Source organism: Adiantum capillus-veneris, chromosome 4 (genome assembly GCF_014529385.1).
Source record: "Adiantum capillus-veneris isolate H3 chromosome 4, ASM1452938v2, whole genome shotgun sequence".
Lineage (NCBI taxonomy): Eukaryota > Viridiplantae > Streptophyta > Polypodiopsida > Polypodiales > Pteridaceae > Adiantum > Adiantum capillus-veneris.
Window position 1 is genome coordinate 175,730,041 of NC_140934.1, and position 25,649 is coordinate 175,755,689.

Consider the following 25,649-nt stretch of genomic DNA (forward strand, 5'->3'; position numbering starts at 1 on the left):
AAATTTGTGCACAATAAAGAGAGAATTAGTATTATAAGACAAAAACATGATCATTTAAAAGAAACATGTACATTTTCTTACTCTAATGTAGCATTGTAAGCGTTGACAAGGTTCATACTATCCTTAAGTTGGATTCCTTGCATCCATCTAGCATCTTCAAAAGGATAATTTTTTAACTTAATAAGATACCGTCGGATAATCTTACCATGTCGTAGTACCTTGTCTTCATGCCGAAGGATAGCTGCGGGTTGTAGTATCTCTTCTTGATCTTCGATTTCGGGAGGTCTTCAATAATTGGTTCATTTGGAGATTCAAACACCTTACCCCCCATGCATGGGAAGCTTTTCAAGCACCTTCCTCATTAAGTATGACAAGTACCTCAAGTACCTTAGTCATCAAGCATGACAAGCACTTTAGGTGGAGTTCTCACCTCAAGCTCAACCCTAGCTTGCCTAAGGTCAGAGGCAAGTTTAGGTCGGGTTCCCACCTCAAGCTTAGCCCTAGCTTGCCTAAGGTCAAAGGACTTTTAACACTAACCATTGGAGGTCTTTAATGAAGTTAACCCTAAGGTCTTTTAAACTCCATTAGTTAACCTTGCTCTTTGACAAACCATCTCTCATTTGGGCCCTTTTACCATTGGCCCCGTGTTGAGATAGATCCGTAAGCACATGTCTATATTCTAACCCTTTTTCCTGTTTATTATCCCACATTAAATGATTAGTTTAATATGAGAAAATCATTTGGACTGGTTAGATATTAGATTTAATGACACACGTGTTCATGGCCACATGCCACTTGTGGTAGCTCACACTACCCTTGCCATTTCCACTTGTGGTGCATATCCATCCAGTCATTGATTGCACTTCTCCACGTTGATCCTATATATGACCAATACTCAAAGCTTGTAACTCTCTCCAATTCCAAGCAATCAAGCAATATATTTTTATTCTACATTGTGTATTGAGCTCACTCTCTAGTGTACTCATAATTATCTATTGGCTATGGTGCGGCTATGGTGCAACCATGAATGCCTCATTGGTCCATCCACCATAAACCTTATGCTCTCATCCACAATCTTTTATACATCAAGTCAAAGTGACTAAAATATCTCCAAACATGATGGAGAGAAGTAAGAATTTTGTTTGGGTTTGGTTTAACAAAGTGCATAAATTTATCAAAGAAAAATCCTTGTCAAATCAGAAATCCGCATATAGCCATCCATAAACTGCCAAAACTATGGCAATGAAGTTCACTCTGGTACAAGTAGCTCTCTGGACAACTCCACCTATTCATAACTTGTATACCTATGAATCTATATCACCTGTAAGCTATAATCAGCTCAATTTGTATCTGCATATACATACATAATCGAGAAGCACTAAACCATGTGTTGCAACCTCTCTAAAATCCCACACAGTCTCAATACGCACATTTGAATATAAATCCGAAAGCCACATCCGGGTGTCAATCCCAAATCAACACTTGCATACACAAATGCAAGGTACATCATCTCCCCATAGCACCACAATATGACATACATATCGAGAAATGCAAACTACATAATGCTCTGCAATGTAGAAGTCCAATTGTCAAAGTGTCTATGCATAGAAATTGTTGTAGGTTGCTGCAAAAAAATAAGTGTTTAGAATTTCAAAGTTTTGATATCATCAATGCGTCCGAAACATTGAGAAACCTTGGGGTAAACTCTTAGACCATATAGATCTAAGTCCGAGTGTGAGAGATATGCCAAAACAATGTTATTTTCAGCCCGTAATTGCAAAACAAATTTGCTAGTTGCACTTGATGTAATTTTGAACAAAATTTCAAGAAAAAAAAAACATCGCCATAGCATCTGGAAGGTATCAAAATCTGAACGTAAACTCTTGAATCATATCCATCCGACTTTGTTGATAGAGATATGCAAAAAATGGTGTTTCGGAGCCCGAATATGTAAAAGACGAGCTGCAAATGATTTTGTTCCTACTCTTGCTCTGCTCTACGTGACACAATGTCAAGGTTACCGTCGCCACTCCCCCTATGCTCTGATAAGAGCACGCCAATGCGAAAGCTGTGTGATGCGGGTGCACGCATGCGCACGTGCACACACACACACACACACGCATGCATGCATGCGCGTGCGCATACACACACACACACAGAGGGGGAAGAGAATCAATTTTCATGTTGGACAATAGGTTTCTCTCTTATAACCAACTTTGGGTATGTCATCTAGACAATCAAGACGTTTGAGGTGTGTAATCTTCTTGAGGACGTCGTGGGGCCTATTGTTCTTTGTTTGTTAAAAACTGTCAATAGAAAAACTTAGAACAATAATGTTGGTGATGCACTTCTAGTTGTTGCATGCCTCCTTTAGATACCAAAGAGAAGGAAGCAAATTTAAGGGGTGCTTATATACCTACTGGTCTTCATTTTCATGCTTGACAATTTTTGCTTGGAAATGAATTTCATTTTTCTCTTCCTCTCCTCCCCCTTATTGCACATCTTGCCTCAATACAATTCTTCAAGAAAATCAAGATTTCTCATGCACGTAGCAAACACAAAGGACTACTTTCAATCAAATCTCTTAGAAGGCCAATGTGATCCTTCACATTGTTTTACATAAAACGCCATGTAATATGTAAGAATGGAACACCCACGATGTGGGTGGTCTAAATACCGCCTCAGTCTACGTATTGGCTCGGACGAAAATAATTTTTCAAATGAATAACAAGACACCCCCCCCGCCCCCCCCCCCGCCCCCTTCCCCTTAAACCACAAAAACACACACACACCACCACCACCACCACAAAAAAAAAAAAACACTTTTGAAAGGTTAGACCTAAAATTTGGCACGTCAGGGTCGACATCATCGGCGGCCCTGCACTCAGAGGCAGAGCTGCATCATCTCATTGGGATTAGAGCCACGCAAGCCATTAAGGCAACACACTCAATAGGGCTTTTCCTATGCCGCCCTTGAACTACAGACGTCACACGCAAGAACAAGAGGGAGAGCTGGAGATGCATCGGTGGCCTCTACACACACACACACACACACACCTAAGTACTTATATAGCTAGCATTTAACCAAGTACAAAAAGGCGACTCTTTTCTGGGATACCTATAAACCAAGAGCAAGCTTTCAACACTAACTGGTTCACATGCACTGCAGAATTGCTGTTGAAAACATCACAACCTATGATAATTAGCAGTAATTGAGCTTGTTTAATTAATTTTTAAAGAAACCCATAAGTGTTACATTTAAATACCCCAAACCCACCCCTAGGCTTGCTCTAACTATCATATGGCTCGCCATTACCCAAAAAAACAAGGAAAACTATTTTCTTTGTCCCCCCTATGGGTACCCACGTCCCCCCTATGGGTACCCACCCATAATACAGAGCTTGAACAACGTGGCATTCATGCCTCTTAAGATTGGCTCGACCTTTCACGCCCTCTCCCCCTTGTCCCTATTTCAACACATCTCGTGCTCAGAGAAACCCCGTGCTAAATCTTACCTTCTCTCACCCTCTCAACCCCCACTATATGAGCAGGGGCAGCCGCTGCTTCTTGGAAACCTACACCTACTGAGTACTTGGATCGTGGGGGCTTTTACCACCTTGGGCAAGACTGAAGAACCGAACCCTGCAACACTATATAAGAGGTGAGGGTGCTTTGGCCCCTCACTTAGCCTGTGGAGTATTTCTTTTTGCGTGTGTTTGTGAAAGAGGAGTGAGTGCATAGCTGCATACTGTGCAGTTATGGAGATGATTGAACTATCGTCTCAGGTCGGTGTTTACCTTTTGATGGAATTTGGTTGATATACTGTGGGTTTTTTTTGGTACATAGCTCATGATTTAATGATCTAGCTACTTTGTTTGTTTATGTTTTTTTGGTTTGTAAGCTTTGCATAAGCATTTCACTGCATAAAAAAACAGGGCACCTACGTTATTACGAGTATGAAAATTAGTTGATTGGTTTACCTTTCACAACAGTCCTCACAATAAAGACGTTACCACGTGGCTTGTTAAGCATGACTTAGGAGCATTATAAACGGGTGGGGTGTCCTACCTGGAACGCATACTATTCATAATTTTTATGGGTATCGCATCCCGTTTACCTCTTTGAATTAGGTAGAGATTAATAAGTGATACAAAAACTTTGTTTGCATCGTATTTGACTGTCCGTGATAAAGGTTTTTTGTTTGTATAAACTATCAAGTATGATTGGTTTTTTCCATGACTAGCTCATTAGGACTATCATCTAAGATGGATTTTTACATGGGTTATGGTTTTTTTGTGCTCGCTTGTTTTAACTAAGTATCAATGATGCGGTGAGGAGTAAGCAACGTAAAACTGTCTACTTTACAAAGTATGTTGTAGCTTAAGAAATGTAGTAGTGATATGATTATCAAGCTTAAACTGGTTGTTATTATGAGGGTTTAGCATTACTTCCTTCCTCTTAGCCCTAAAAAACTTGAAGGTTTTTTTCTTCGAACACAACCAGTACCTTGGATGCTATATCTTGTTGGCCTAGCTTTGGCTATCTGCTCCTGGGCAAACTACACTCTGCCGTGATGTCTTACTAGTCTTAAATCGTGCAAAGAATAAGGTTGGATTGGACACTCTCTACAAGGTTATTGAAGGGTTGGATCTCTTGTGCCGATTTGGGTGTTAAGTCACTTGGATCAGAAGGAGTGGTGGCCTTCTGATCAAAATGATATGCATAATAATATCTATTAAGGTCTGTTTGAAAAAATTGGGGCTATATAGAAACCATATGTATAATTATTTCCTTAAAATCTAAAAATACTCTAAAAAATTTGGATTACATGAGCTCTTTTGGACATTTGTTTTTAGTTAAAAAAGTTGTAAGTTGGACATGGATAACAACTGATATAGCCCATTGACACCTGTAAAACACATCCAAGGTTAACGTATCTATTGTCTTGTTTGAATGGATGCAAGCGAAGACTTTATCCTTTCTTGGAATTTTTTTTGGCTTAAAGAAAATGTCTGTCTATGATTACACTTGCTCCTACTACTTGGGAAGTACTTCTTTAACGAGTCATTATCATTGTATACTAGAATGAGGCTTCATTCTCATAAGCCATGTACAAAGATAATTCTAAGACTGAGTTGATTTTGTACTAATAATTGCCTTTCCTCTAAAGCGAGCTTTCTTTTGAATGTTGAAGTTCATTTATGTCTTACTATTTAAGTAAAAACAGCTACACACACACACACACACACACACACACACACACACACACACACACACACACACAGAGAGAGAGAGAGAGAGAGAGAGAGAGAGAGAGAGAGAGAGAGAGAGAGAGAGAGAGATGCGCTCCTATGGGCATGCCTTCTCTCTCTTCCCTGGCCCCACCTCACGCATGCCAACAACCCCTGACTGAAGTCTTCGCCAACGCCTACTCTCTTCTAGAAGACCACGTTTGGTAGGTTTAGTGAGAGAATCGAAAGAGTGGCAGAGGGCCAAGGTCGGCTACAACATCCTAATTTTTTTCAATGACCACATCTGGTAGGTTTAGAGAGAGAATCGAAAGAGTGGCAGAGGGCCAGGGTCGACTACAACATCTTACCTTTTTTAGGTTATTGTGGCAACGTACTACTGGGAAGCTCATCCCCGAGTCACAACTTTGGAACTAAGTTCCTCCACCCTCTAAAAGGGAATATAAGAATCGATCTCACACAGACGGGAAGTTTAACGCTCTTGGACTATTCCCATAACCAACACACCATCCACGTGAACTTGCCATTGCACCCCCTTTAATTAAAAAAAGGTCCTAAATCTTTGCGCTTCTCCTGGTCCTCTGTCCGGCGCCCTCTAGCTTTGCACGCATCCTGCTCATGTGCCCGTTGCCTCGCTCGCACCTGCTCATCCGCTCCTGTTCTGTGTCTGCTGCGATGCCCACAACTTGCCATTTGCCTCAGACAGGGATCTCATTTGATTCTCCTCATTTTTTGAATTTTTTACAGCTAGTACCCCTTATTTTTTACTACTACTAGTACTTATTGGCTCCCTCTAAATAAAAACACCTCAAAAATTGAGAATATTCCCACTCTCCTCACCACAGCCCGCTATTGTGCCCCTCTGCCGACTGTCGTGCCTTCTATGTCCCTCTGCCCTTGGGCACCTCTCCTCTCGCCCTTGGCCTGACCAATCCCGCAATCCTCTCCTCTCCTTCCCTCTTGCATCATGTAGACTTTGTGTGTGTGTGTGTGAGAGAGAGAGAGAGAGAGAGAGAGAGAGAGAGAGAGAGAGAGAGAGAGAGACCCTCAAGGGCTGCACATGTTGCAAAAGCATGGACAGAGGATGTAGATGCTCTGAGCTTTGTTAATTAAACTGTGAGAGAGAGAGAACTCCCGCACGTGGTCGATGGCATGCGAAGAGACAGAGAGGGACGATAGTGCAGTTCGAGTGGTGCAAGGACGAAGGCAACCTGCAAAGAGAGACGAGTCCCATAGTTCATGTGAGAGAGAGAGAGAGAGAGAGAGAGAGAGAGAGAGAGAGATGAAAAAAGAAACAAAGTCCCTGCTTCCACGTGGCCTACTCCCTTTTCATTCTACTGTGAACCCTTCCTTTTCCCTTCTCAAATTAATATTGTCATTTTTCCACTAATGAGCCATTTTTCGAGTTTTTATAGCTGGGTAGCCCCTACTTGGAAATCTATGTAAAGAATCGTCAATCAGAATCGTAGTTGCTGCAGATTCCTACAAATAGATTATTTTTTGGAATGGGTCCAACATACCTGGAAATCTATGTAAAGAAATGAAACGAAACGATATTATTGCCTTGCGAGTCAAACGGGCTTCAGCATAAGCCGCAAACTTCAAACTCAGTGAGAGAGAGAGTCGGTTCGCTGGTAAGAGAAATGGAGGTGAGCCTGCTGTGGATCGTGTGTTCTCTGTTAGTGGGCGTCGTTGTGGCTGTGATTGCACTTCATCGTCGCTCGCTCAACGGATCGGGCGCCATAGCTGGCTCCATTGTCCTTTCCCTCTCCTTCCTAGCGGGCTTCAGGTGAACAACTACGCACACACGCAGAGAGAGAGAGAGAGAGAGAGAGAGAGAGAGAGAGAGAGAGAGAGAGAGAGAGAGAGAGAGAGAGGGGGGGAGGGAGGGAAAGTGGAATTTTTTCTGCTTGGCTCTCGACATATGTGGGTACACATGGCATTTCGTTTTGTCTCATTCTCAATCTAGGTTGCATATAAAAATTGTATTAAATACATCCTAATCTCAAGGGAGTGATGAGAGATGGGTCATTTGCTTGAGAGTGAGGACTTGATTATCAACCTCTCTCGCTTAACAAATATGTTTAAAGTGTAAAAGGTTATGGGAACTGTAGGTACGAGTTAGATGTTTGTTGCGTATATAATAACGAGAACTGAGGCAGATAGTATCACCTTTCTAGGGCGATGCTTTAGTACCTCTTTAAGCCTCTTGGATATAAGCATCCTTCATAGCAAAGTGTCATCTAGGGCGATTATGTGATGCTTTAGTACCTCTTTATGGCTCTTGGGTAAAAGTGTCTTTTATAGCAAAGTGTCATACGAATCTCAATCAAATATTGCCATTTGTAGACAATATCAACTTGTGGACATATGACATATGCATTTGCTACCATTGGAGTGACACAATAATTTTCGTAGCAACGTGATATTGTATCTCAATCAAAGATTACCTTTTTATTAAGCTATTTAGACGCTTTATCATGCCCTTGAAGTACACACATCGACTTGAAGAAACATGAAATACGCAGTTGCTATTATTGGAGTGACATATCAACCCAAAGAGCTATGATCCTAGGGACCTCTATTTTTTGCCAAGTCCCTCCCCTTGATTTGGGAAAGTGCACAATAAGGGATGAATTGTGTTTTCTAGGTGCTCAAAATGTAGTACTATGTGCCCCGGGTTTAACAATGCTATATAGATCTGACTAGCTTCCTTTATTCTCTTTCCATGGGTTAAAATTTACAGATTTGATGAACGAATGAAGGGATGAGAGCAGATAGAGGAGTCAAGAAATTGAGAGAGGCAGAGAAAGATAGAAGGGCCCAAGAGTAATAACTCAATAATTCAAGAGAGTGCTCATACAATTCGACAATGAGAATGAGAAGCAGGGGTCATCTTTATTTTGGAACAGGTGACCTCGATAGAGGAGTCAAGAAACTGAGAGAGGCAGAGAAAGATAGAAGGACCCAAGAGTAATAACTCAATAATTCAAGAGAGTGCTCATACAATTCGACAATGAGAATGAGAAGCAGGGGTCATCTTTATTTTGGAACATGTGTGCAAAAATGGGGGCATCCTAAACTGACACAAGATATGGGGCTAGAGAGGGCAGCCAGCTAATAAATATGCCACCTCATCTAAAATTGGGACAATTGGACCAAAAAAGGCAACTGACTTAAAAAGAATTTAAGACAATAATGATGGACCAAAATGGAGGGAGGCAGCATAGTGGACCACATTCTTGGATCTAGGGAGGCAACACACTGATCACATCTCTCACTATTTCCCTTGCATCAAATGGTGCTGACCATCCTTGCATCTCATTCTACTTGGCAACACACCCCCACCATACGCATTATTCACATGTATTCCCCACACCACTATATACTTTGCATACAATTTGTCTGATATCTACACTCCACATTTCTGATGGCATATATTAGTACTACTTGAGTCACTCACTACATAGCTCTCTTCCATTTTGCACACATTAGCTCTCTACAATTTCCCGCACCACACTCACACAAGTAGCACTACACTTGGCTATGCCCACGAACGGATCCTATGATGACGAGAGCTATATTGCCCTACTCATCAGCATAGCTCTTGTAATCCTCATCCATTGAGGACCCACAAAGATGGCATGGCTATTTACAGAGACTCTATCGGATACTTGGGTAGCCACCGATACCAGAGCCTTCAGACCATGCTCCACCATATCTACTTTCTTTAGAGCAGCGATGGTGGGGAGAGCTATCTGTCACAAGGCGGGCACCACGTGCCAATAGAAAAGAACAAACTGAACAGACTTCAATAATAGCTGAACTGAAAGAGAGAGACGACACGCGACACGGAGTGGCGGAATTCCACCCGAGAGAGTATTGGCCCCAAACCTTGGCGCCCCCTTTCGATATTTCTTTATATTGCATCATCAAAGTACAAGCCGGTACTCCAGACTGTGCACCTTCTCCAGGAAGCATGCCAGAGAATGAGCCCTAGCCTCATATTTAAAGGCCCTTGGCTTAAAAAGCAGTTACAGTAAAAAGCTTTTAAAACTCAAAAGCTTCTGGTCCAAAAGCAAAGCCAAAAGCTGCCAGCGTAAATCACGGAAATCCGTACAGCTTGCCACGTCATCAGCCAGCGCAAAACGCGGAAATCTGCCCTTAGGGTTAGGGTTAGAATTAGGGTTTCTACAATTTTAGGGTTTTTGGTAGAAATTAGGGTTTACAGGTTTTAGGGTTAGGGTTTTTAAAATTAGGGTTTCAGCAGTTAGGGTTTCTGGTAGAAATTAGGGTTAGGGTTTCTGCTCTCGGGCAACCACGTCATCACTTTGTGACACTTCTTCTGTTACTTGTTCTTCTTAGGGTTTAGGCCCCTCGGCCGGTAGCTCCGTTCTTCAGTAGGTCGACACGTCAGCAGTTTGATACACTATCCAAGAGATACACTTGACGCCGGCAACCACAAGATCATCATGATTGGCCACACATTTGCCAAACCATGTGGAGCAATGCTCGAGGCAAAGCTGAGCCCATAAGAGAGCGAGAGGACTAGAGCCTTCTCTACCATCGACTACAACTTTACTTGACACTGTGGCATAGTGTGCTTGATGGGACGTATGTATGCATGTCACAAAAGTGATGGTGTGGCACTTGAACCCACCGGTCAGAGACAGCACAATGAGAACATAAACTGATGACGCGGCAGTGCGTACGGCCAATTTGCGTGATTCGTGGTGCATTTTGCGGAACTTCTACGTGGCAGCCAATACACAACTTATTAAGCTTTTGGGTGCTAGGTGTCACGTGCACATATAACCCTATGTGTACGTGGACAAGCTACTTCATGATAAGGGTTCAATTAGCCTAGCTTAGGAAGTGTTCTGACACTTTTGTGAGTCTGTTCGCAGACCGTGCATGTCCAGGCACTTCGAGTAGATGCATATCCTCTGGTTGCACACAACATGATCATCAGATAACCATTAGAACCCATCAGGAGCATTTTACAGTGCATAGAACCCATTTTCCCTATTTTAGACATTTTTCACTCATGGGAAACTGGGTAGGGCAACTTTGGCAAGTTAATATATAAAGAAAGCTAGCGCTAGCGCTAGCACCAACACTTTCTGGCAGAAGAGGCATCGGGGACGAAGTATCCAACAGAGCACCTTCTCAGCAAGACTCCCCCGGCAAACAACCTAGCGTTTTCAGCCACCAAAGAAGCCAGCGTTTTCAGCATTTTGCAAATCAGCCCCAGCGTTTTGCAGATTCCAGATCAGCCTGGCGTTAACAGATTGCAGCAGACTCCTTAGCATTTTTGCAGCAGACAACAGATCAGCCTAGTGTTTTTGCAACTTGTAGATCACCAAGCGTTTTGCAGATTCCTGGCGATAGAACATCCATTTGTATCAGCGTTTTCAGTTTTCAGCAGTCAGACTCCGCACCGCAGCCCCCAAACCTCGCAGATCTCACCTTCCCGCAGCAGATCCTCGCCGCACGGTCAGATCAGCCAACGTTTGTAGATTCAGCCCGCTATTCACAGATTTCAGTATCTGCGTTTTCAGCGCATCGTCGTCATCGATGTCGTCACCGACATAGAGTCAGAATTCAGCAGATACAAGATTTGCAGATTTCAGCCCCTAGCGTTTTGAGTTTTCAGCCCGTCTCGTCATCGTCGTTGACATCGTCGGCAAGTCCATTGCATTATGACCATTGTACCAGATTGTGCAATCAATAGCATAGTCCTCTCTCGCCATAAGAGTGGGGCCCTTGGAGGAGGGTTTGACAACATTCTGGTGTCGTATTCTTCTCTCTCTATCTCTCAGTCTCAGCACCTTCATTCATTGTGTCATTCACTTTGTTTGTGATCATTTGCACTCTCTCATTAAAGGAATGGAAGGCTCTCCCTTCCGTAAGTAAAAGAAACCCTTGAGCACTGTTCGGAGCACTCATCTTGAGCAAAGTTCAACATTCACATCCGCTGCACCTTACGTTGGTATCAGAGCTTTGGCAGTGTTCTGTATCACTCAAGGAAAGAACCACAAGAATTTATTTTGCTTGTTGCGGTCGCACGTAACCCAAGTCCACTTGGGCGTGTTGATTTTTAATTGTGTTTTTAAAGAGTGACAGGAAACCCAAGAAGAAGGGCTTGTCCAGCCTCCCCTTGTTTCTTTTTCACTCATTGAGAGCGGACCATGTACTTAACGGCCGGCCAATCGACGTGAGGTGGGAAAAAGCAACCTTGTTGTGTGCGCAAGGCCGCCAAGGGGTGCGCCAGCGGGAAAGAGGAGCTCGGGTAAGAGAAGATGCTTCTCTAACACAGATTGCAAGCTAAAGAAGAACCTCAAGAACCTCAAGAACTCAAGCACCTCAAGAACTCAAGAACCGCATCGTTAACTTAAGAACCCAAGACTTCAGTGTATGGTCATCACCCGAAGCGGAATGGATACCTCGAATTGAGTGGATGAGCATGGAGGTGGTGAAGAAGAATTTTCCACACCGGGAGGTTTTTCTGACCCTCCCCCTTCCCCATCTACGCGAAGGATTGCACCAAATCCTATGGAGGCTTTGGCCAAGACGATGATGGACATGATGATACGACAAGAAGCGCAACACGCCGCCTTGGAGCGCGAGCGCGAAGAAAGAAAGGTAGAATTGGATCGTGAACGCGAAGAAAGAATGGCAGCCTTAGAGCGTGAGCGAGAGCAAGCGCGCTTGGCGGCCGAAGAAAGAAAGACAGAATTGGATCGCGAACGCAAAGAAAGACGAGCGGCCTTGGAGTTAGAGCGTGAGGCGCAGAGAGACCAACACATGCAAGAGTTGGTCCTACAAGTATTCACCTCGAAACCCGAGCAGACCAAAGATGTTGGTGGTTCATCAAGTAGCTGAGACTCGGAACTCCAACAATCCCGTCTCACAGAGAAGATCACGTTAAGTATGATGGTAAGATGGATGCTAGTGTTATTCATTCTTGATTGCATCAATTCAATGCTTATTTTGCGACAGCTAAGAAGACAGGGAATAGCAAGGTTTTGACGGCAGCCTTGTACCTTGCCGGTAATGCCATTAATTGGTACCACGCATGGCAAGAGACACAGTTGGCCGTGCACCTAGAGGAAGCCGACGAAGGCACGCCCCTTTCCTTCCATTGGGCCAACTTCCAAGACAAGCTCAAGGCGCGGTTTATGCCACCAGAATACCTAGCACGGTTGAAAGTCGATTGATGCAGTCTCAAGCAAAACGGTTTGCCAGTTATGTCTTTCTTTAATCGTGTTTTGCAGCTCGGCACCCAATTATGCAAATCGGATGATAAGCGCAAGGAGGCATTCCTTTATGGATTGGACGAGTATATCAATTATGATGTCGAGGTACTCGATCCAATCGATCTCAACAAGGCGGTAGCGATTGCTCTCGCACAGGAGATGAAGCACAATAAGGGGAAGCCTAAGGAGAACAAGTCTTCTGAAAGTATCTCTCAGACTCCTTAGAACCCTCAGAATGGTAAGAATGGTAACTCTTCTAACCAATCTTCCTCTAGTCTCTCAGAAAAGAACTCACACAATGAATCTAAGGGTAAAGCTAACACAATTACTAAACCTAAGTTTACCCCATATGAAAAAGCAGCACAGGGAATTTTAGGAGGATACATCACGTTAGAAGAACAAAGCATTTTATTCTAAGGAAGGTCGATGTTATCATTGTCACATCAAGGGTCACATAAAAAGAACATGTCCTAAGATTGAATCTAGCGAATCTAAAGAACCCACAGAACCCGTAGAACCCACATCCTCTGTTAATGCCATAAACGAGAACACGAGTGTGACCCAAGTTTCTCATGATGCTCCCATTGATGAGTCTCTCATTAAGTGTTATGGTCATGTGAAGGGTCACCGTTTTGTCATATTGTTTGATCCAGGCAGTTTGCATGATGTGATTAGTGACTCTCTTGTCGAAAGGGCCCGCTTGGAGGTTAGCAAGACGTCTCCTTTGGAGGTGTCGGGCTTCGCTCCCGGCATGGACTCTCTCATTACACGAGAGTGCCTTGATGTGTTATTCACGGTTCAACAAGTGTCCTGCTGCAAAAAAATTGTACTATCTCCTCTTTCAGGATGTGTATGCTTTTAGGCATTCGATGGTTTCGTGAGTATAACCCTCTCATTGATTAGGCAACCAATACTTTCAATTTCAATGCCAAAAGTGACTCTGCCATTATCAGTCGTGGGGCTTTATCTCTCATTTCTAATGTGCAGGCGAAGATTGAAAAGAATCAAGAGAAGGAGACTCTCTTAGTCTTGTATTCTCCTAAGCACGACACATATGTTTTGCATGATAAAGATGTGATTATTCACAATGATGATGATTTGTAGGATAAAGATGTGATTGTTCACAAGGATGATGTTTTAGTGATGTTTTTTCTAGTGAAGCTAACCTCATTGCAGATTCGATCAATCACGACGAACCGATCTTGGCTCTCGAGTCAAGATCTAAGGAACCCCCACAGGAAGTATTGTGTATGCGCATAATCAGTCAGTACGCATTGTTTGAGTGCTTCATTCGTGACGGTTTCCTATATTTTAGTCACCGTCTTTATGTGTTTGCTTTTCATAGGCATGCCATATTGGACGATGAACACGATTCACTCATGAATGAGCACGGATGTATGCGGATTATTTTTGAAAAGATGAAATGTTTGCACCCAAGGAATTCACACTCCATGTCTCTTCCTTGGTATGACACAGTATCCGAAAGAGCACAAAAAGGATTGAGCATCAAGCATCGGCATTTCCATTGTGATTTGCCACAGTTGATAGATTTAGATCAGAAAGACAAGTTTCGATTCCATTGTTTGCGTGTGTTTGATGAACGGTTTGGCACTCCATCTATATGTTCATCTACATTGCATGCACGGTCTTTAAAGAAGACTAGAATTTCTCCAGTCACTTTACATGGAATGGGTATGGTCATGTTTTTGTGTTGGAAGTGGTTTTAGGAATTTTCATCCTTGGAGATTCTTGAAGAAGGTAGACGCATGACTATAGACGAAGTTGAAGCATTGAAGGAGCCACATATGACTTTGTGTCGCTTTTAGCGCGGCCCAAAGAAGCAAGCGATGCAGACCTTTATGAAGTTCAAGTATCGCCCGATTTACACATCAGAGTGGGCCGGCGAAGAGTCCTTCCTAGGATTCATGCAGACGCTGTTGGCGATCTCCCTCGGCGCCATACAGCTTGGTACCAGTACCTCACTTTGAAAAGGAAGGGATTTCAGGTACACATCTAACCCTATGTGTACGTGGACAAGCTACTTCATGACAAGGGTTCAATTAGCGTAGCTTAGGAAGTGTTCTGGTACTTATGTGAGTTTGTTCGCAGACCGTGCATGTCCAGGCACTTAGAGTAGATGCATATCCTTTGGTTGCACATAGCACGATCATCAGATTACCATTAGAACTCATCAAGAGCATTTTATAGTGCATAGAATCCATTTTCCCTATTTTAGCCATTTTTCACTTATTATTATTAAGTGGCTTTGTTGGGAAATTGGGTAGGGCAACTTTGGCAAGTTAATATATAAGAAAGCTAGCGCTAGTACTTTCTGGCAGAAGAGGCAACAGGGACTAAGTGTCCAACAGAGCACCTTCTCAGCAAGACTCCCCGGCAGGCAACCTAGTGTTTTCAGGCACCAAAGAAGCCAGTGTTTTCAGCATTTTGCAGATCAGCCCCAACGTTTTGTAGATTGCAGATAGCCTTGCGTTAGCAAATTGCAGAAGACTCCCTAGCGTTTTTGCAGCAGACAACAGATCAGCCTAGCGTTTTTGCAACTTGCAGATCACCTAGCGTTTTGCAGATTCCCAGCGATAGAACATCCATTTGCATCAGCATTTTCAGTTTTCGGCAGTGGGACTCCGCACCGCAGCCCCCAAACCTCGCAGATCTTACCTTCCCGCAACAGATCCTCGCCGCACGGTTAGATCAACCAGCGTTTGCAGATTCAGCCCGCTATTCACAGATTTCAGCATCTGCCTTTTTAGCGCATCGTCGTCATCGCCGTCGTCACCGACATAGAGTCAGAATTCAGCAGATACAAGATTTGCAGATTTTAGCCCCTAGCGTTTTCAGTTTTCAGCCCGTCTCGTCATCGTCATCATCGTCGTCGACATCGTCGGCAAGTCCATTGCATTATGACCATTGTACTAGATTGTGCAATCAATAGCATAGACCTCTCTCACCATAGAGTGGGGCCCTTGGAAGAGGGTTTGACAACATTTTGGTGTCGTATTCTTCTCTCTCTATCCCTCAGTCTCAGCACTTTCATTCATAGTATCATTCACTTTGTTTGTGATCATTTGCACTCTCTCATTAAAGGAACGGAAGGCTCTCCCTTCCGTAAGTAAAAGGAACCCTTGAGCACAGTACGGAGCCCTCATCTTGAGCAAAGTTCAACATTCACATCCGCTGCACCTACACCAGGACTTTTTAGCAGATGCTTTTGGGCGCTATAGTTTTAGTTGTGCTTTGGAAACCGAGCGCTAACTTCTGAATTTGTTGCTTTTTGGCCTAGACCCGTTCTTTTGAGCCTTGGGGGTTGTCTCTAGTAGATTAGTGTATGATTGCATAGTTATAGAGCGACTTTCGGTAGTTCTGCTATGTGGTTATCGATATAAAAAGAAGTATTGGAAGGGGCGCTAGACTATGAGGCTAGTGCATCTGGAAGCAGAACTCTGCCGCTTTGTGTCTTGGCTACTTTGAGTTTTGAAGTGCAATTGTTAAAGTTTTAGTTTTGTTTGTGTGTTGTGAGATTACCCTCTTGTGAGTGCCAAGCTGGTTATAGTGGTATTAGAGCTTTAATCGATTCTTCTTTTGTGGAGGATCTGGCCTAACTTTTGGCAGCACACGCTATGGATTTTGACAGAAAATGTGATCAAGAACGGGAGCGTGTCCCGCCTACAGTTTTGTAGGAAGACTCCAATGGTAATGGAGATTCAAACAACAAGAAGTCAACCAATGTACAGATCTTTGCTGTCAATTGCAAGTGAGTACTTGTAGGAAGTGGTTGATGAAGTTTGCGAAGGATCCGAACTATGTAAAGGAAGTGGTTGATGAAGTTTGCGAAGGATCCGAACTATGTAAAGAAACCGAAGAACCAAGCAATTCCGAAGTTCTATGAAATGGGTCAGAAGGTCACCAATCTGTCCCTCAAGTCAGCAATGAAGTTAAAGTAAAGCCAAAGTCTGACAAGAAGTGCTCTCTATTGACGGAAGAGGACATTGAACGCGCTATAGAGCGTAAAATCAATGAATTAGTGAAGCATTGGAAACACTCATTGAAGAAACAAAAGTTCGAGTCTTCCCCCGACTATTCGAGCCGACAATCTACTTTTGAAGAACTTGCAAAGAAGGGGTCTTGGCAGAAACACCTTGGACGTGTTTACTTCGATGACTGTCGACACCAACCCTTCTTCTTCTTCTTCTTCTTCTCCCTCTTTGAGTGAGGAGTGGTGGGAGTCGAGGAAGCAAAAACATAAGAAGAGCATATCCCAACGGAGCTATTATCGTCGTTTTGATATGGGTACTACTTCTTCAAATGACTCTGATTCCTACACTTTTGGGAATGCATTTAACAAAAGAGGAATCACTTTATTCAAAAACAAAAGTAGGACAAGTTTGAACGGAGAAAGGGGAAGCTGGAATTTAAGGATGGGTGCAAAAATATAGAGTTCGGTTTGGCCACTTGAATGTTGATTCTCTTTGTCGTGCTTTTTGTGAACAATTGATTGAAGGCTTACTAGGTGTTGTGAATAAGCATGGGAAGAGCACTCCTTGCATTCATGGGAAGCAAACAGAGAGGCTATTGAGAGCTACTGCAGTTTTGGAGTTGGTTCACGCCGACCTTTCTGCACCTATGCAAGCTTCATCTTTAGGCAGAGCTATGTACTTCATGTTGCGGGTCGATGAGTTTAGCCGCGTTACTTGGGTGTACTTTCTACAACACAAGTCAGAGGCATTTAATATTTTCATGTAAGGTGCAACGGAGTGAATGTTAAACTGTGCTCAAGATGATGCTCCGAAATGTGCTCAAGGATTCCTTTTACTTACGGAAGGGAGAGCCTTCCGTTACTTTAATGAGAGAGTGCAAATGATCACAAACAAAGTGAATGACACTGTGAATGAAGGTACTCAGAGAGAGAGAGAGAGAGAGAGAGAGAGAGAGAGAGAGAGAGAGAGAGAGAGAGAGAGAGAGAGAGAGAGAGAGAGAGAGAGAGTGGGTCGTAACCATTCATTCCGTCCTCGTCAGCAACCTTCACCGCATGCAGCCCCCACAGTTACCTCTCCTGCTCCCTCTCAAGTTTCCACCACCTCATTACCCCCTGCTTCTCCTCGCCATTCTTCCTCTTCAGCACAAGATCACTTACCTCTACTACCAGCTCCTCCTTCTCTTGCCGTTCTCCCGCCCGCTCCTTCTCCTCTTCCCGAGATCCCTATTCCCATGCAGATGGATCATCCCCCGCTATTACCTCTCCCTGTTCCTCCTCCCCCTCTCGCCCTTGCTCCCCCCCCTCCACCTTCTGGTCCTCCCCCTCCTTCAGCCGCTCATACCTACGTCCCACGCAGTTTTCTCAGCTCCTGTCCTCTTTCCTGGGGCTCTCATCGGGCTGAAATGTGTGGTGACTCAGAAGGACCACTGCGGGTACAACTCTACCTTATGCATCACAAGCCAGGTTGTGTTCCCTCTTTAATAGGCAGTCGCTCTCAGCCCACCCATTCCTTTTTCCTTCCATTCCATGCCGCTCAGGAATGGTCTGAGGATCAGGTTCTACATTTTGTGCATGCCCAATCTATGGCTCAGCTTCATTCATGGTTGTCTACTTCCGCTCCGGATGTACTGTCTCCACACTTCCCTTCGTGTATTGGTGCTATGGAATGCAGTGATGTTTATGCTTGCTATTCATTGCCTATGGTCATTCATGTATCCTCAGATGTGGTGCTTCCTATGTCTATGCGCATTTGGGGTGTCAAAGCTGCAGCATCAGTAATGCAATGTAAACAAGCTGAGGTCCGTAGTTGGTGCAATGAGACGCCATATTTTAGAGAAGGCTTGCGGGTTGCTTTCCTACCGCCCGAAGCACACCCCTTGGATGGTCCAGCTGCCTCCAAGAAGATGCGCAGTTAGTCAGATGCTTTACCAATTCTTTCATGCAGACTATGGATTTACATATGGTTTACAGACTTCTCGAGTAAGAGGTTCCCGCAGAGATTTGCACGCTCATGTAGTAGGCACTGTGGATATATTACTAGTACAGGAGCATAAGATTGCCACTCCCTTTGGCAATCTCATGCCCTCCGGCGCCCACACTTTTTGGGAGCCTGCTCTAGGCATTCATGGACAGAGTTGCGGTGTATGCATTTCAGTGGGGCCACGTTACTTGGCCTCAGTTCAGCAGCATGGAACCCTTGTCGCTGGCAGAGCAATCTATGTGTCTCTTCGGATTCAGGACTCTATCATTGGTTTTATGTCAGTCTACGCACCCACTACTCCTCTGGAGAGGGCTACTTTTTGGGCCTCTCTGGCTACTGTTCTACCTGCTGTAGAATCTTGGGTTGTAGGAGGCGACTTCAACAATGTCGAAAGCGACTCTGATTGGCGATCCATCACTCCTCCTGCTCTATCATCCATCTCTCCCGATGAGCAGTCAGATTGGGATCGATTTCTTCTAGCTATTCAAGGTGTTGATGCATGGCACATACCCTCTTTTGGTCATTACCCTGCTACACTTCATTACTCGTGGGGGTTTCAGAGACAGCAGGGGAGATTATTAGAGCGACTTGATCGTTTTTACATTGGCCCTTGGGCAGCAGCTCTAGGTGGATTTACTACTATTTGGAGAGGGACCAGCCTCTCAGATCACTTACCCATCTCATTGTTTATCTCCTTCACTAGATCCTCTGCACAGAGACGGGGCTGCCGCATCCCTGACAGTGTTCTCACCACTGAAGTTTTGCAGCAACAGATTCGTGACTTATGGTCCACGCGTGCTTCTTATTGTGGTCCCCCTGGAGAGTTCCTTGCTAATTGCATTACTCAGTCTAGTATTTACTGCCGCGATCAGACTGCTATTATTCATCGACAGTTGAGAGTACGTGAGTCTGATCTTCACATTCCTCTTGGTTCCACACAGCGCTTGCTTGAGGAGTGGCCTCAGGATGCTTATCTCGCTGCTAGACAGACAGAGCTCACAGAGGAAATTCGTCGCGTACAGGAGGCTAGGTCTGAGTTCACTCATCATGCTTCTGTATCTCATTGGATAGCTAAAGCTGATCGAATGAATAAAGCCTTCTTCGCTGCGCATAAAGAGCGCCCTCCTGGCACCACCCTTCGGAATTTGTGCGATGCTCAAGGGACACTTCATATGCATCCTGATGTTATTCTTGATATGTCTGCAGATTATTTTGAGGCATTGTTCACTGCTATGTATGCACTACTGAGGTTTTATTGGCCCGTGAGCAGATCTAGCATCACACTCGACGCCGTTGTACAGAAACTATGGCCGAGATCTTGTTGGCACCCTTCACACTTGCAGAGCTTCATGCTGCTATCGAGAGTCTAGATCCATCCTCCTGCCCAGGAGAGGATGGCCTCACTAGAGCTTTCTTTTTGACTTATTGGGATGTATTGCATATACCACTGCTTCGTGGTTGTCAGGACATCTTTGCATCAGGATATATGCATCCGGATCTTTGCTCAGGTCTCATATCTCTTATTCCGAAAGGGGGTGACACAACTCAGCTCCGCCAGTGGAGACCTATTACCCTACTCCCTTCGGTCTATAAGATATTAGCGTTACTGCTCAGTCATCGCTTGCGACCGTTCTTACCAGATATTATTCATACTTCTCAGACAGGCTTTGTCATGGATCGATGCATACTGGATAATATCTTCACTTTTTATGAGGCAGTAGAGTGGGCCAGATCATCTTCTGAACCTCTCGCTTTTTTCATTCTTGACTTTGAGAAAGCATACGACCGTGTTGAGTGGGACTTTCTCGAAGGATCATTAGCCAGGATGGGTTTCCCCTCGCGATGGATCGCAGGCATTTCTGCTCTTTTCAAGACTGCCAGCAGTGCTATTACTATTGGTGGTCGTGTCAGTCGCAGTTTTGAGCTCTCTCGATCTGTTCGACAGGGATGTCCTTTAGCAGCATATTTGTATCTGTTTGTTGGAGAGACTATGTCAGATTTTCTTCGTGCTCAGAGTCATGCATTTCGTGGCTTGACCATGCCAATACCTTCAGCTCCGGACCTTATCGATCAGGAGTTCGCTGATGACACTATGCTGATGTTGCACTATTTGCTACCAGCTCTTGATGCCATGCGGGAGGCCTTGACGGTTTTTTGCATTGCCAGTGGTGCACGTATTAACTGGCATAAATCCTATGGGTTACTAGTTGGCAATGATGACATACCTAATTGGGGGGTAGCTGATGGTTTCACATGGCTGCAGTCGGGTCAGACATGCAGATATCTGGGCTTTCAGGTTGGATTTGATGTTTCCTCACAGCAACAGTTTGCACCCGTTCTACAGTCTATTTGCAGGAAACTCTGTCATTGGTCTTGACGTCATCTGTCGTTGGCTGGCCGTGCATTGGTCGTCAACCAGGTCATTCTGGCTACACTATGGTATACGGCCTCTTGTTGGATGCTACATTCAGTAGTGATAGCTCAGCTCCGCAGACTAGTACGGAACTTTTTATGGAGTGGCACAGATGGGACTACTGATACTCGTGCTCGGGTTTGCTGGTCCACGATTATTCGAACTCGGTCAGAGGGCGGCCTTGGCATTATTGATCCAGAATTACAGAGTCGCGCCCTTCTTACCAAGCTTATTGTTCGGGGCCTTTTTCCCGGCCAAGAACCTAAAAGCAAATGTCAATCTAGCATGAATCCCCTGAGAGGAGTCCGAATCAACTGTGAACAGTATGGTGTCTAAACGAACTAATAAGAGAGTGCTCTGAGGAAAGAGACCTTCCGAGCCACTATGTGGAGGCATCTGAACCGTGCCTCGCATGACTGCGTCCCACTGTGAAGGAATGGCGGAGTCAATGTCAAGAAGTCTTTCTGCCACCCCGCGACCAATGTCATAATGTTCTGCTACAAAATCTGCATCCAGCATACGCGTCTCATGAAACAACCGCATAGAGGCAGCAGGGCCAGTGTCCCAAGCAGCCCAATCAATGTGAGTCCTCTCTCCAAGCTGACGTGGTGGGTTAACCGAAGAATCAAGAACTGCATCATTCCAAATGAGAGGCTGGCGCTCAATCTCCTCACGACATGAGGGAGGTGAGCGTATGAGAGCTCGTCGCATGGAGAGAGAGAGAGAGAAGAATACGATACCAGACTGTTGTCAAACCCTCCTCCAAGGGCCCCACTCTCTATGGCGAGAGAGGTCTATGCTATTGAATGCACAAATCTGGTACAGTGGTCTAGATGCAATGGACTTGCCGACGACAATGATGACGACGACGAGACGGGCTGAAATCTGAAAACGCTAGGGGCTGAAATCTGCAAATCTGGTATCTGTTGAATTTTGACACTGTGTCGGCGAGGACGGCGATGGCGACGACGCGACGACGATGCGCTGAAAACGCAGATGCTGAAATCTGCGAACAGCGGCTGAGATTGAAAACACTGATGCTAGGGCTGATTCTGTCTTTGGGAATCTGCAAAACGCTAGAATGATCTGCAACTTGCGAAAATGCCAGGCTGGTTTTGTGATCTGCTAACGCCAAGGCTGATCTGCAATCTAAAAACGCCAGATTGCTTGTTGACTGAAAAACTCTAGGTTGTTGTGCCGGGTCTTGCTGAGAAGGTGCACTGCCAGTTGTTGGAACTCTGCTGCCTCTTCTGCCAGAAAGTGCTAGCGCTAGGTTTCTTTTATAGAGCTTAGCAAATTTGCCCTATCCAGTTTCCCAACAAAGTCACTTATTAATAATAAGTGAAAAATGGCTAAAACAGGGAAAATGGGTTCTGTGCATTGTTAAATGCTCATGATGGATACTAATTGTAATGCTGATGATCATGTTGTGTGCAGCCAGAGGATATGCAACTACTCAAGTGTCTGGACATGCACGGCCTGTGCACATGCTCACAAAGGTGCCAGAACACTTCTTAAGCTGACCTAAACCCTAGACCTGAAGTAGCTTGTCCACATGCATATAGGGTTAGATGTGCACGTGACATCCCCTCCTTTTCAAAGTGAGGTACTGGTACCGAACTGTATGGCGTCGAGGGAGATCGGCAACAACTTCTGGAATCCTGAGAAGGACTCTTCGTCGGCCCGCTCTGATGCGTGGGTCGTGCGATACTTGAACTTCATGAAGATCTGCAATGCTTGCTTCTTTGAGCCGCGTCGAAAGCGACACAAAGTGATCTGTGGCTGCTTCAATGCTCCAACTTCGGCTATGGACGTTGGTTGAGCTTCTTCAAGAATCTCCGAGGAGGAAAATTCTTGAAACCACTTCCAACACAAAATCATGAACATATCCATTCTATGTAGAGTGACTGGAAAAAGACTCTTCTTCCTAAAGGACTGTGCATGCAATGTAGATGATTCAAGCGACGGAGTGTCAAACCGTTCATCAAATACACGCAAAATATGGAATCGAAACTTGTCTTTCTGATCTAAATCTATCAACTATAGCCCTCCAGACACTCTTCACTTGTCAGTCCAATTGGTCCACTTTGAAGCACTTTCCATCTATAAAAAGCCACATAATGCATATATTCCAATCATCTCCTGATATCATGGCAAAATTTGGCCGAAATCACCAATTTGGCAAAACCTTGAAAATGTAGGCAGATCCTCATCTTTCACCCCGTGCTCGCAAAGAGGCACGAGAGCAATGCCATTTGCCTCCATGTCCACCTCATTTGAATTTGTCACTTCTACCACATGCACATTTGGATCTGACAAAGGTGGAACTTCTTCCACTCCTCGTGGAGGTGGTCTTGCTTCATTTGGCCTTTGTAGAAGCCGTGGCTGTTGACTAGATCTTTCACGTGCATTCATCACTGGATAATTCAGGTTAGGTCTCAGTGGCTCCCCACGGGGCCAACTTCGGCCAAGGACAATTATACATCCCATGTCCAGACTCTCCGCAATTCCAACATTGCAAAAATCGCCTAGGTCGTGGCTCTTGCTCTTCTTCTTTCTTTGTTTGTCCCTTGGGACCTACAGCTTGTGCAAGGTGAATTGACAAGTTACTTAAGGATTCATTTAACTTTTCAAATACCTCTGTTGTTACCTCAGGAATCTCTCTAGATGTTGATGCTTGCAATTTTCCCTTAGGTCTAGGACCCTCTATTGGAACCTCTCCTCTTAGACACTTGAGTTTCCTATACTTCTCAACAGCCCTAGTTTCAGCTGCATCAAAGGTAGCAGGTGCACCCCAAGTGGACTTGGGTTGCATGCAACCGCAACAAGCAAATTTTTTTTTGTGGTTCTTTCCTTGAGTGGTAGAGAACACTGCCAAAGCTTTGATACCAATGTAAGGTGCAGCGGAAGTGAATGTTGAACTTTGCTCAAGATGAGTGCTCCAAATTGTGCTCAAGGGTTCCTTTTACTTACGGAAGGGAGAGCCTTCCGTTACTTTAATGAGAGAGTGCAAATGATCACAAACAAAGTGAATGACACTGTGAATGAAGGTACTTAGAGAGAGAGAGAGAGAGAGAGAGAGAGAGAGAGAGAGAGAGAGAGAGAGAGCTTTATTAACGTTTGCTAGAGGCCGAACTCGGCCTATGAGACAAATCCGTGTACAACTGTCAGTGTCCTCTGGATATCAAAAGAGGATAGAATGATAATAACAACATGAAAAGAGATAGACGAAGTATCGAGCTGCTAGTGTGATGTAGTGGATGGTGGATGGAGCCCTACTGCTAAGGCTCAATATGCAACCTATATGCGTAGGGTATACAAGAATGTAATGCATATCTATCTAGCTCTAGCCAATACCATAGTGGGGGTGTAATATCTGATACATAGGTGATGGCGAGGTAAAAATCCCTTGGAGCATAATCTCTGGGTGTGTGTGGAGGTAGGCTATCCACTCCTGGATATGACGATGATGCCTGGCCCGAATCACTATAATCTCCCCCTGATGTGATCTAGGGGTCCTGTAACCTGGTGCTCGCGGTCTCCATCTGGCTCGGAGGTCCTCAGCCCGTTGAAGTGTAACCTCCTTGTGTGTCGGAGACAGCACTAGTATAAATCTCTGGAAAAAGTTAGTGAGCTGTGACTTTCGCCTGCCACTCGTAGTGGTAGAAGGGACCTGTACCAGAGCATCTCTATGATGCTGTATCTCGACCAAGAACTGGCCAAGTCGACGCTGATCTACTGACTCCATAATCTGACGGAGTGAAGGGAGCCCACGGAAGATGGTAGTGTATCTCTCTCTAATGTCACCATATGCTCTACACCTGCAAATGTAATGCTCCTCGCTCTCCACCTCTTCCTGGCATAACCTACATATCCTCTTGGCTCTGGGGACCCGTGTGTCGGAGACGGCACTAGTATAAATCTTTGGAAAAAATCAGTGAGCTGTGACTGTCGCCCGCCACTCGTAGTGCCCGCCACTCGTAGTGGTAGAAGGGACCCGTAGCAGAGCATCTCTATGATGCTGTATCTCAACCAAGAACTGGCCAAGTCGACGCTGATCTACTGACTCCATAATCTGATGGAGTGAAGGGAGCCCACGGAAGATGGTAGTGTATCTCTCTCTAATGTCACCATATGCTCTACACCTGCAAATGTAATGCTCCTCACTCTCCACCTCTTCCTGGCATAACCTACATATCCTCTCGGCTCTGGGGACCCGTGTTGCTCTACCTGTCTCGATCTCAAGCTGATATGATGACACTCTTGAGCTGACCAATCGCCACTTTGGCACTGTGTGGCATGTATACATCCATATATCTAGGTCTCTGAATAAACCCATCCTCTGAGATGCTCATAAAGCAATCTCTATAGTATAGCATCTTCGTGGGCAGGGGCTCGAGAGGGGTGATCCATGTCTGCCTCATATAGCGCTGCAATAGGTCCTGTCGCAAAACTGTGTTCCTCTCACTATGTGAGAGCTGCAAATGTGGAGCATGGGGATCATATTGGAGAGGTGGTAAATGATCTATATCCCAGCCGCAGCGCGTCAGTAGCTGTATCATCTCCGCATACCATGATCCTGTGTCACCGGTCTCAGCTAACTGTCTGGATGCCTCAAAAGCTCTGCGTGATAATCTGTCCTCGTCTATATCTCGCATCCGATGGATAAAGTAGCAAACCTGATAGAGAGCCTCTACAAGCATGGGTGGTGCACCTCCTCGTAGACCAGTAGATCATCCGATTGATCTAATTCCTG

At 44.8% G+C, this 25,649-nt stretch overlaps 2 protein-coding genes across 4 annotated transcripts in view; both read left to right on the plus strand.

Annotated features, from left to right (window-relative positions):
* Positions 1-6,816: 6,816 nt before the first annotated feature.
* The window catches only part of LOC147460396 (integral membrane protein (Protein of unknown function DUF92, transmembrane)), a 62,040-nt gene continuing 43,207 nt past the window's right edge, over positions 6,817-25,649 (plus strand). For 2 of the 3 annotated variants that reach the window (XR_015187980.1, XM_086511478.1), the window contains exon 1: positions 6,818-7,038. Coding sequence is in view for 2 of the 3 variants with exons in the window: in XM_086511478.1 (XP_086367604.1) it covers positions 6,893-7,038 (146 nt within the window). In the remaining variant the exon portion in view is untranslated. Of the gene's footprint in view, positions 7,039-25,649 lie in introns of all 3 variants that reach the window. The other variant, XM_086511479.1, reaches the window with a different exon arrangement.
* Positions 17,507-18,527, plus strand: LOC147460397 (uncharacterized; the record flags this gene model as incomplete). The annotated part of the gene is made up of 1 exon (XM_086510035.1): positions 17,507-18,527. A coding segment is annotated over one exon (909 nt), but the record flags the coding sequence as incomplete, so codon positions are not given.